At 38.8% G+C, this 13,184-nt stretch overlaps 1 protein-coding gene across 1 annotated transcript in view; it reads right to left on the reverse strand.

Moving 5' to 3' along the window:
* Positions 1-13,184, reverse strand: part of CUBN (cubilin) — a 143,639-nt gene that overhangs the window by 49,483 nt on the left and 80,972 nt on the right. Inside the window, exons 33-42 of the mRNA XM_041408539.1 lie at positions 12,894-13,010; positions 10,506-10,619; positions 8,835-8,963; positions 8,418-8,550; positions 5,270-5,475; positions 4,205-4,386; positions 2,389-2,578; positions 1,545-1,742; positions 1,067-1,213; positions 21-211 (exon numbers count right to left, since the gene is read on the reverse strand). Of these exons, the coding sequence (XP_041264473.1) occupies positions 21-211; positions 1,067-1,213; positions 1,545-1,742; positions 2,389-2,578; positions 4,205-4,386; positions 5,270-5,475; positions 8,418-8,550; positions 8,835-8,963; positions 10,506-10,619; positions 12,894-13,010 (1,607 nt within the window). The remainder of the gene's footprint in view (positions 1-20; positions 212-1,066; positions 1,214-1,544; positions 1,743-2,388; positions 2,579-4,204; positions 4,387-5,269; positions 5,476-8,417; positions 8,551-8,834; positions 8,964-10,505; positions 10,620-12,893; positions 13,011-13,184) is intronic.

Below are 13,184 nucleotides of genomic sequence, written 5' to 3' on the forward strand. Positions count from 1 at the left end.
GACCCAGCCAATAACCTCACCTCTATGTAATCTCCAAGGATGCAGGAAGTATCCTCGCTCTTAATCTGGAAAGGCTGTTCAAAATGAACAGCAATGATAGATCCAGTGGCTACCACTACATGCCAGGAACAATTTAGATTAGGAGAATAGTTTTGAGGGTAGTTGGGGGATGTTATCACACCCCTGCTTGTGTGCAAATAGCCTCCACAACCTGAAAAAAAAAAGCGATAAAAGTTGGAGCAAAGAGAAAGGTGTCAAATATTCACCTATTCATTTTGAGAAAAACTCTGTCTCCTAAAAGATGTGATGGGTTAAAATAAATTTTGGAATGAGTATATAAAGAGCTGTGGGGCATACAGCAATGCACATGATGAATGATCTCCCAAATCGCAAGCTTATAGATTTCAAGATGGCACACCAAAATTCCTGACCGTGAAACTGTTCTCAGACTTAGCAGATGAATAAGCAGGCAGCAATGTCAAGGACCTCACACAGCATGAGTTTATCATTACACTGTCTGAAGACATTGCTTCTAGCCATGGACTAAAACACTGCCATCTACTCCAGCTGCCAGTCAGAAAAATTTCCCCAGTCATCACTGTTGCCCTAACATTTTCTTGGTGCCTCAGCCCATTCAGGAATCTGTCATCATTCCTGAGTTCATGTGGGAAGACTGTTGCTGGAAATTGCTGACATTCCTGCTAGAATTTATACAGATTCCTGCATTTGTCTCTTTCTGCTTTGAGTCATTTATTTCTTTCTCTTAGTTGAGCATTCTTTTACCCTTCAGCTGAGCTGTTATAAACTTATGCATAGGCTTTTCTTCCTTCTGAGAAGTGACTGGCCAAGTTGAATCATGCTTTATTGCATTATATTGCTGGGAAAATAGCAAATTTTACCTTTGTAGAGTCAGAAATTTATTAACAGATATTAATGAGAGGTAAATAATTAAATGTGTGTGTAATTAATTAAATTGTAGACAGCTCTTAACAATGCCAGAATCTCTTACCCCATTGCTATCAGCAAGGCAGACATTTATCTGGGGGAGAAGAGAAACGAGTCTTACTTTTGTGATAAGAGGCATTAAACCCAGCTCCAGTGACACTTGCATCTGACGTGAAGTGGATGAGCATTGCGTCTCCAGTTGATCTTATTGGCCCAGGGGGTTCTCGTCCACACAGAGTAGCCAGTACTGGGGAAAGACCATTGTCTCCTGGGATGAAAAGAACACATTAGTGTTAAAACTGAATCAGTCCACATCTGCCTGCCTGTTGCTGTGGCTCACACTTGCAGGAGGGTGCTTTTCAAGACTTTTAACCCCTTACAGATTTAGAAATATTTTTATTGATCACAAAATATTTTGCTAGACTTTGCTAATTTTATTTTAATAAGCAGAATGTCTCAAAATACAGGAAAAGTACTGTTTTAGGGCATGTTTCCATTGCTATCTAGATTGCTTAAGCTCCATGGACAGAGAATTTGAGGTATTTGGACCTTGGGTCTCTACTGCACCCTGTCAGGGTAGGGCAAGACTGGCTTCTCACCATCTTTGATAATAAGTTTGTCGTAGTTGCATGAGCTGTGAGACTCTATGTCTAGTGCCAGGATATTGAATTCCACAGTGGATCCAGGAGCTCTGATAAGCCACATACAGTCCTCAAGATTTCTGTAATTCATTGGCCAGCTTGGTGAGAAGAGGAATGAAGGTGTTTCTTCAGTTGTTACAGACCCTCCACATGCACCTGTCAGGGACAAGAAGACAAAAAAGAAAGCATCCTCTTTTTAAACTGAATACATGTACCTCATGTAATATAAGATGACAGTCCTATAATAAAGCACAATGAGGGCACAGTGTGTGTAGTTACAGTAATGCAGGAATTCTTCAAAGCCAGTTTGGATTGGAAGTATAAAACTTGAAAGTCCTCATCCGTAAGGATGTTCTTGTGCCGCCTGCTGCAACAATGTTGTGACCTATTTCATCTTGAGGAATATCTAACAAAATACCTAAAAGCATCCACCACAGTTTAACATAAGCTATTGTGCTTGTTTCATATCACAATGGCCAATGATTTGGAATGGTTTTTCAAGAGAGGCAATTTTCCATGAAAACATAACAGATGTTTAGATTTAATTAAATGCCTGTGCAAAGAAAAATGATCCTCTAGCAACATGCTTATTTTTAGAACACTATAAATTAGTATATTTAAGAGTCTCTAGAAATTGTTTTTAAAATATAGTAAAATGCTTCATTAAAATATCACTGAAATCTTTCTCTCATTAATAACTTGGGCTTTCTCTAGAGGGGAAGTTTGTTTGGAATTCTTTAAGTAAAGCTGAGTGCATCACTGGCTGTACCACTTGTAGCTGTGGAACTCACTGAAAACCCACCTCTAGCAATGGTCTGTGTAACAGCAGAAGCGTCCACTGCATACCACTCCAAAAGAAAGCCTTTTCCAGACACAGACGAATCTGACTGGAACTGGATTGTCATTGAACTGCCAGAGGATGCAAAAGAGGCAGGGTCTGCACCACAGTATGTTGCAACAAGACGAGAATGAACTGTGGACCCATCATACACCTGCAGAGAGAAGAACAGTGCTGTTCCTCACAGAGCCAGATTTTCATCTGCCCCATACTCAGCAAATTTCCAAGGAGAAAATTACCCTCTTTAAGTGAGTGAGGGATCTTTTAACAAATCCAAGTTAGAGAGAAACCTCTCTTACAAAAAGGAAATAAAATCTCTCTTTCCATTATATGCAGTTAAAAGTGAAGCTTTCACAGAAGAAGGATCTGAATGGGAGTCATCAAATTCATCTCATTCCCTATCACAGGGCTGCTCTTTGGGGACATAGAATGACATCCCAGTTGAAAAAAGTCCAAAGGTACAATTTTTACCCTTGATGGGAAAAAAACCCAACAAACCATGATATGCAGGGGAAAGAAAAGGAATTACTTTTCTTTTTTTCCTTTATCTTTTTTCCACCCACTGAGGAACATATGTATTTTGAATTCTATCAGATAAATATACAGAAATATTTTATTTATTGTATGTATTTATAACCCAAAATCTTGTCTGGTTACAAGAAGTTTCTCCTTTGCCACCTTTCAAGCTTATTTTGTTCTTCTCATCTACCACCCAGTAAAAATGTCCAGTAGAGAAAGCTAGGAATTATTAAATAAACATTAACATTGCATTAATGATCTGATCCTTGAGTCAGATTAAAGGTCAGGCTGATTTATACTCACTAAATGTCTAGCTGGTTTAAGAAACTCATTTTGCATTCAGAGGGACAAAGAAAGGCAGGCTGAGTTAGGAGGAAAAAAATGCTGTTAATATATAACATGAGATGAAAGAAAAAGTTTTATTTCCTTTTTGAACTAATATTACATTTGAACATCAGTAAATTAACAATGAACTGAAAATCTTGAACTAGTACTAACTTTCTCTAATAGAAAAAAAAAAGGACAATTGATTAATTACCTGCTTTAAAAAAATGAAAGCAAGAAGATATTTACCTTATTGAATGGTTATGTTGGCTAAGTTCAGAAAGAAGTTGTATTCTCTATTGTTCATTTTCCTTAGCACCATGAGTGCTGTGTTGAAGATGACTCTGCTTATTGCTACTGGGGGGTTGGACTAGTTAAGCTGAAAAAGGCCCCTTCCAACTCCAAACCATTCCACTGTTACATTTTTTAACCTATCTAGACTGTATTACAGGGGGGTACAGAAAAACAATCAAACTGGAAGAGGCACCTTTCTACCACCAGCAGCCAAATTACTGATGCAGAGATCAAAGAAGGTGCAAGAATTACTCCTTGTAGGATTTAAAAAAAACTTTATTTTTAGAAGCATTGAGCAAATTTCACCAGCATGGAGCTGGAAATTTGCTCCATGCTGAACCAGCATGGAGCAAATTTCAGTCTGGTATCTGACCTGAAATTCTTGAATAGTCATATTCAGGATTGTACCATTGTGGACTTATTTTCAGTAAATCTCAAACTTACAGATTGGAAATATCTGTTAGGGAGCCAAACAGTATGTTGGCTATAACTCTTCCTATAAATAATAATCATTGAAAGGACAACACAGCAAAAACAGTAAGCCACACCCTCAGAAATGCTCTCCATTAATCTTGTAAGTTTCTCTATTTGTCCATTTTATTAAAGTTGATGGCAATAAAATAACTTTTCAGAATGCAATCACCTTTAGATTGTCATACTGGCACCGGTGATGATTTTCAATATCCATCTGCAGGATCCGGCCATGGATAACTTGGGAAGCATTAACGCTTATCCGCCACTGGTAGTTGGAATTGTGAGGATAACTTCTGGGCCACTGTGGGGAGGCTATTTGCCCTCGGTCTCCCACAATGTCATTTCCATACACTGAAAAACAAGAAAGAGACAACGAATGCCTCTAATTCATGTGGAGTAAAAGAAACACTGGGGGCCCATCTGACTTAATTTACTTAGGACTAGACAGTGCTGTCAGGCTCTAAGACATGTCTCAGACAGTTCTAAGATGCACATCTAATTATTACCTTGTTTTGAGAGAGGCAGTGTTCCCTTCCTGAAAGAAATGACCCATTTGAGCCATATGGGTCTACATGTAGGGGAAGCAGGAAAACAGCACACCTGGACTCCTCCCTGACTCTGACTAATTTATGTTCATTTCTACCCAAAAGCATTCAAGAATTTTTTTAAAATGCCTGTGCATGTTCTGATGAAAAATGGTTCTGACTTCACTGAGGTCTGAACTACTGATAATTCATTTTGAAAGGAGTTAAATCTCAAAAGAAGGAAAATTATTAGAAGTTCAGCTTGCATAATCAAAATGGCTGTGGATGTTTAGCTTCAGCAGTCTGTTCATGTAGCAAGTCAGACTGATGTTGGCAGCGATCCCTTTTGGATCTATAAATTGGCATAATTTCCTTTTTTCTAATTCTGCTCCCTGGTTGATGGCATCTAGATCCAAACCAGAAGACTGACACTGTCACACTCAAAAAGCAAAATGGAAAGCTGAGAAAGAAATATTTTTTCCTTAATTTTCCAATTGCCTAATAAATATGTTATATTTCTGGCATGTTTAAGAGTATTCCTTTACATTCAGTAGGTATTTCACAAAATATTTTTTAAATTAATTTACAGACCTTTTAACATCAGCAAATATTTTCTAATAGACTTCAGAGGGCCAAACAATCACTTTTTAGAATAATTTCAGAAGTACTAGGAAAGAACAATAGTTTTCAATCAATTTGCATCTACTTACAGTGAGAGAAGGTGGCCCTGAAGCCAACACCCATGCCTGAGCTGTCCGAGACAAATTTGACCCATAGGATATGTCCAACAGTTGATGTATAATTTGAAGGGAAGGAGCTCCCACAGAACCGTCCTGTCAGCGTGCCTGTGTCGCTCCCTTCACGAATCTCCAGGTAATCCTTGGTACAGTCGCTACTATCCTCCAGCTGAAATGCTCTGTTTCAACAGCAGTAGAAGAGCATTAGCACACACAGAGTGGCACACACTTCAGAGTGTGGCCTGCCAGGCCATTAATCCCACTGTAGATGGGGTATCCTTCTGTAAGGGTTAGGAAAAGGGCAGCAACAAAACCCTCAGCACCTGCCAAGGCCACCAATACAGGGCACTCAATTTCAGCCCCTTATTTTATAATAGAGTTTCAATGTGCAGAGTTACACATTTGAAAGAGTTCTCAAATGCTTTTAAAATTTCTTGGTTCTGCAAGAGCAACCATGAAACTCAGAAAGCCCTGAGATATAATCCAGATTTTTAATATAAATCCAGTGAGTGTTGGGTGCAGAGAATATTTTAGCCCCTTCATATGCATATTATTTCAGCACACTCTGTGGTGAGAAAACAATTGCTGATTTAGTTGCAGTTAACACCTCAGAGGTCAGAAATCCCTTAGTAGTTTCTCCAGAATTGTAAAATATTACTGTTTCTCTGGCCTCCCTGACTTTTGTATATCTGGGTGTGCAAAATAATAACAAGGATGGTTAACAACTCTTCTAAAGTACTTTTTACCCTAGAAAAGGAATGACATATAGTAATTAAATTATAAATTCTTAATTATTGCACCAAGCTGAATGATAAATATATTCTAAAAAATCATCTGTTATTCTAAGTGAATGGCTTTTATACAAACCAATATGGTTTTCAGAAGCAGGCTATGAATATATAGCAAAGATTCCAGAGAGTGCCTCTAATAACCAATGCCTCAAGTATTCATGCTTTCTGATACTCTGGTAACAACTTCTCCCTTTCAGATTTGAATATAGCCATATGTGTTCAGCATGTCATGCTGTGAAATGGTTCCAACCACTCATCTGGATATATTTCAGAACAATTTAAAGCTAGCCCTCACATTGCAAGATAGACATTGAGGAAAATTAATGCCTCATGCCAACAAAACTTAATAACCCCCTATCATTAAATTAAATTGAAAAATAGTGCTTTCTAACACAATTACTCCACAATTTCTGGTATTTTCAGCTTGCCTTTCAGCTATTTGTAACTGAAGATAAAGAATTAACATCTATTCAGTGTCATTTTAAATAAGGGAATGTATGTTCTACTGAAAGTTTCTGCTTCACACCAGAATTTTGGGTTGTTTCTGAAAAGTTACTGCTTATTTTGTGACACTTTGGAAAATGTTCTCAGGCTTTTGGAAAACATTTTGGAAAATGTTTTCAGGCTGTAGTGCTTCTTCTCTGCTTCAGTGAGTAGTGGAGGAATAGAATGCCCTTTTTACTGCATTAGTGAATCAGCACATGCCTAACAAGTTGTGTCTTATGCAGTCAGTGTGTTACCAGGAAAATTTTTCTTTTGTTCTGATTAATGGCAAATGCAGGTTTCAGAGTTAGTTTTCTTTTCCTGCTCATTCTTCGTAAGCTTTGCTAAAGGTCAGTGCTCTCTTTCTTGGCAGCAGCCACTGTTTGATGCCCAGAAACAAGGAAGCTCAGAAATCTGCCTCACGGGTAAAGAACAACCTAACAACCCTAGTAAAGGGCTCCTCATAATTCTCCACATGACTTTCTTTTCAGAAGTGTTCAAAGGAAAGTAAGTTTGCTAAAGGGAAAACAAAATTCTACCACATATTCTTCTGATTTCTGTTGTAGCCCCTCTGCTTTAACTGTTGAAGAAATTTTGAAAAATCTAACATCAATTTTAGAATCTCAGAATAGAATCATAGAAAGTTTTGAGTTGGAAGGGACCTTAAAGATCATGTAATTTCAAATCCTCTGCCATGGACAGGAACACCTTCCACTAGACCAGATTGCCCAGAGTCCCATCCATTTTGGCCTTTGCCAGGTTTGGGGCATGCACAACTTCTCTGGGCTATGTGTTCCAGTGCCTCACCACACTCACAGTGCAGAATTTATTTCTAACATCTAATCCAAACCTGTCCATTAGCAGTTTGAAGCTATTGCCTCTTGTCCTGTCACTGCAATTCCTCATGAAGAGTCCCTCTCCATCTTCCCTGTATGCCCCCTTCAGATACTGGAAGGTTACTAAGAGGTCTCCACACAGCCTTCTCTTCTCTTCTCTTCTCCAGCCTGAACTTTCTCAGCCCATCTTCACAAGGGAGGTGCTCCAGTCCCCTTTTCAGCTTTGTGGCTTCCATGTCTTTCTTTAACTGGGGGCAACACAACCATATGCAGTGCTCCAGGTGGGACCTCATAAGAGCAGAAGACAGGGGCAGAATCCTCCCCTGACCTGCTGACCACACTCCGTTTGATGCAGCCCAGGATTCCTTTGGCTTTCTGGGCTGTGAGTGCACACTGCTGGCTCATGTTGAGTTTTTCATCAACCGTCACCCCCATGTCCTTCTCAATAGGGCTGTTCTCAATCACTTCTCTGCCCAATCTGTGGGCATATCTGGTACTGCCCTGACCCAAGTTTAGGATCTGGCACTCGACTTCGTTGAATTTCATGAGGTTTACCTCAGCCTACTTTATAAATGTGTCCAGATCCCTCCAGAGGCATAATCCTACAATGTGTGGGATATCTAGGCCCTTTATATTAATCAGCTATATAACGAACACTAAAATGAATCTTTACATTGTAGGAATTTCCTTTGTAAAGAAAAGGCAGAGTGATGCTAAATTTCCTCTTCTTGTTTATAAGTGAGTAAGAACTGGCTTCTTCACCATCTCACGCTGCTCAAATAATAAACCACCTATTTATATAATGCTGAATATGCGTTAACAGAAGCAATGACTAAGACAGGGAAACACTGATTGCAAGCTGCCACTAACCCCTGCTGTGTTCTCTTTCCAAGTTACTCTAAAAATATGTTTCAGCTTTATCATTGAGTAATTACATTTCCTAACAAACACAGAGCATCCTTCCTTCAGGTCTGCTAAAGGCTGAATAATGACCCCTGGCAATGCATTTACATGAAGGACAGCTGGAGCCGGTTGCCAGGGGAGCTGATGATTGTCCAGACACACTCGCTGTTGGGCGGATATGGCTCGGGATAGCCAGGGCTGTTGAAAGCTCCTCTGTCCATGTGGAAAGTACCCCCGCAGGCTGCAACAAGAAAGAGATGGCAGAGGCTTGGAAAAGATAGCATAAACAAAAAACCAACAAAAAAACTCATGACAGAGACAGAGCACTTGCTAATCAAGAAAGCATTTCTCCTTGTCTCTTTGTTCTTTAGCTTGTTGATGTACTTGCTGAGACCTCGGCCAAAAAGAGGAAGGGCAACAGGGGAGGTTCAAAAATCGAATGGCAGAGAGAAAAAGAGGTAAAGGATCTGTTCTTTTTCTTAAAAGTCAGTGGCATAAGGAAGTAGCACCTCTGTATGGACTTACATGATGACGATGCAGCATAGGTGGCATGGAAACCCCTGGCAGTAATAGCGTTGTTGGAGATGAAATTCACCACCAAGGCATTACCAAAAGAAGTGATAGGATGTGGCATAGTAGTGCCACAGTAACGGCCTAAAAGAGAGCAGAACAGAGAGAGAAAAAGACAAGTGTTCAGCATGTAATTCCTACTGCTAATTTAACATTTGGAATTAACGCCTGACAAGCAGGAGTAATGCTTGTTGCTTGCAACTTTAGTTGTCAATTCAATCTACATAAAAAAGTAGTATTTATGCACAAAACTCAACTCCTGTGGCATTTTCTTTTTTCAGAAAAAGGACCTCCTGCACTCCAGACATCCTGGTCTCTGGCTATTCGTTTATTGAGTTCCCTCAAAAAAAATGAAAAAAATGAGGAATTACTGCCTAATTGGAAATGAACCCCAAGAAAACCTATCAAATATATATGACAGCAGTTTCCATTTCACTCAACTGGAAAAATAAGACCATATCTCCTGTAATGGATTGTAACACGGGGATTAGGAATATGAGTCATGATCTTCCAAAAAGGCATCTGCCAGTAAAAAGAAAGATAGCAGTTCGTATCATAGAACCATGGAATACTTTGGGTTGGAAGGAACCTTTAAAGGTCATCTAGTCCAACCACCCTGCAATGAGCCGGGACATCTTCAACTAGATTTTGTAGCTCAGAACCTCATCCAGCCTGACCTTGAATGTTTTCAGGGCATTTACCAACTCTCTGGACAACTTGTTGCAGTATTTCACCACCCTCATAGGAAAAAATGTTTTCTTTATATCTAGTTGAAATCTTTTAGCTTATAACCATGCAATCTCAATATGCCTTTCTAAAATGTTTTTCCCCATCTTTCTTACATGTCCCTTTTAAGTACTAAAATATCCTTTTGGCAAGTGAAAGCCAAGGATAGGAGACACAAAATTAATTCTGCTCCTAGTTACAAACCATTTAAACTGACTGCAGCCCCACTCCCAACAAAGGAGCATGTGCAAAAGTAAAGTAAGGGAGAACATAATAAGATAGCAATATTCTGAATTTTCCAGAAAGTAATTAGAGGCAGCCCTAGGGATACAAGGAGATTTGGGACCACCCTGTGACCAGGGCAGGGAATTTTGTTGCTTCAGGCTGCTCCTGGCACTTGAAGGGGATGGTACGCTCCAGAGAAGTCAGAAGAAAGCTATCGCAAACTCAGGAAAGAGCAGAAGAATTAGGATTTCCTTGGCTAGAGAAAAACCCATTTTCTGCTCCTAGAAGTCTTCAGCTTCCTTTCCTGTGTTTAGCAAGGACTGTGCTTATTTGCTGTGCTTGTGAGTTATGTTATGTTTTTGTGCAGTTAACTGGAAACTTGGTTAAACTGAATTGCTTGGTTCCCAATATTGTTCCTCTGACGAGGAAGGAAAAGGCAGCTGGAGTCAACACCAAACTGCAGGTTAGTAGGAGCACAGTCAGAGCCTGGGAGGACTCTGCCATTCACACTGAAGACTTATTCTCCATTCTCAATTTCCTCTGGCCAGAGAGGCCAAGGAGATTCTGTTATCAAATAAAATCCATGGAGCAGGAGACCATGAATAGAAAACCTTCTCCTGCTTACCTTGGGTGTAGTTCTATATATATGAAATACATGAGGGAAAGGTACAATACCTTGAAGAGGAGCCTCATAGTTATTCCCATCCAAAATCTCCACAAAATCTGTTGTACAGTTTTGTCCATTTTTTTCAATATCAAAGTCAGTGAATGAAAGTGTGACATGGTTGACTGGCAAAAGCAAAGAGTAAAAATTTAGGAAGAGGTTAGCAATTTCACAGAGAACTATTCACATGTAAACAAATGTTCTTTTTTTCCCCTGAAGTCAATCAGTTCCCATAAAGCATATCTGAAGTAGGTTTTTTTTCATTATATATTGAATTAATTTGATTTAAATGCATTAACCTTTAGTGCAAAGGTCCTGGTAAATCCCTTCAGTACCTTTCAGTACTTTCTAGTTCAATCAACATTAGAAGAAGAGGATTTAGCATATACACATGGATCTAAGTTTCCTTGTTTCTGAACAACTTCATTTTATACTGGAAAAAATAGCAAATAAAACATGGAAAATCTACAGACTTTCAGAAACAAAACTTATTTTGACACACCCATGACCTGCTGTCCCTTTGCAATCTATACCATAGATCTGAACAAATGTGCCCTGCTCCAGGCTTAGAGAGAGCCGCTTCTTTCATCATATTGCAACATTCCATATTCATCAATTGGACTGGTCAAAGGATCATTAACTACCCTCAGCTGTACTTGTACAGAATTGGATTTTCCACACTCTTGGACTGCAGGCTATATCATGAAAAAGAGGATTTCTGATTCAGGATATTTTTGACTCTCCTATTACTCTTGCTTGTCTGATATAAACAAAGGTGAAGTCACAGCTGGCAGAAGAGAGGCTGTCCTTGACACCAATCTGGGACAGTAGCTATTATTGGCCTTAGGGTTCCATGCAGTTTGAGTGGGTCAGAAAGAGTCTCATGATTTAGATGATAACTAAGTTTTCTCCCACACTGACCAAACTGAATTTGACACAAATATTTAGCTTCTCCCTGGGCCCCTCTTAATTGGCTTGAATAAGCTGAAATGACAGCCACGGAGCCCAGGCTGCATTCAGCAGGGTGCCCTGACTGGCATTCAGCTGCAGACGCATGCTCCACACTCCTTTGTGTCCCGCCTGGTCAATCAATTACAGCTATCAATGCAGGTCCTCAGGATACACAGCAAAAAGGAAAAACACAGTGGGTGGCCAGAGCAGGAGACTTGTTGGCCTTCCGAGTAAAAGCAGAGCAGGATCTCTTCTGTGGCCGGCCATTGGATAAATCTATCAGATTTATCCAATGGCAATGCAATTTATGTGTGCTATTTATTTATGTAATGCCATAAATAAATAGCATTACATACAGCGTAATGAAACCACGTGCAGCTGTAACGTGAGGCATGGGGTGGTCCTCTGGTAAGTGGAGAAAGTCACTGCTTCTCACACAGCATTCTTATGGTCTCTCATACTCATTTAATTCAGGAGAGAGCAGTCATGTATGGATTTTCAATATGAATCCAGGGAAAGTTTGTCTTTTAATATAAATGTTGTATAGGTTATGAACAGCTCAGATGATGTCCTTTTCATGGACATCCTATTTGTGCAAGTAACTATGCCTAAAAAAGAATTGCTTATCTCCTGATTTATGTTTTGATATTTTCTTGGCAAACTGATATTTGTTTTATAAACTAGCAAAATAAACTTATAAATATGATTGAAACATTCTAGGATTTTAACAACAATGTCTAAATATAATATGTACAACTGAAGTAGAATAGTTGCTATTTAAAACTGGAATACCAGGACACTATTATGAGATTTAATATATACAAATTATATTTAGGAATCTTATACAATGTAAAGGTAATAGAAGGTAGTAAAGGTAGTAGCAGTATCTGATGGAAAATATTTGGTGTTTTATGATCAATCATAAATCTGTGTAAAATTATTAATAGCTAAGAGTGTATCTATGCACATAACAACAGTTTTTTGGGTTTTTTTCTATTTGAAATTGAAATTTCTGTGTACCTTTTCTTATTATTCAATCTAATTTTTTAAATGTTAACAGCACAGATTTCATATAACACAACTCCAGGTTGAAAACTCCAGACCAAAATAAGGTCAGCTAAATACAAGTGCTTTAATTATTTGTAAACCCTTAGATTTTCTCACAAATTAATCCAACTTCACATAGTATTCAACACCTCATTTATAATTGTAACACTTGGGTCACAGTAAATTGGCTAAGATGACAAAGCTGTGAATTGTTTTCCTCACTATGCACTTAATCTTTTACAGTGAAATCTGACTTGTGACAGATTGGGAGAGCCACACTCACAGCTACCAGGATGCAGAACTTCCTAAAGAAATAAAGGAGGAATTTTGCATTGTTATTACAGAAAAGAAGATGAGGATGTTAGTCATCCCAACTAACTATAAAAGATGTTTTTACTTACATGGTTCCTGAGCCTGAATAATCCAGCTGCAGTTCTGATTGTTTGGGTACTTGGCAGGATACAGAGGAGAGGAAATTGCTGCCCCAACTGAATCTGACTCTATGAAACTTCCACATGCTTTAGAATGAAACACAAAAACATAGATACATATATAAATATTTATATATACAAATCACCTTGCTTAGATTCTGTAGTGAAAATGAATGCATAAAGTGTAACAAGGTACATCAGCTTGAAATGAGGATAAAATTTGCAATAGTATTTAATCAGAGGAAGAGACTTAAGGATTAG

The sequence above is a fragment of the Onychostruthus taczanowskii genome, unplaced genomic scaffold (assembly GCF_017590055.1).
Source record: "Onychostruthus taczanowskii isolate IOZ18803 unplaced genomic scaffold, ASM1759005v1 scaffold3, whole genome shotgun sequence".
NCBI lineage: Eukaryota > Metazoa > Chordata > Aves > Passeriformes > Passeridae > Onychostruthus > Onychostruthus taczanowskii.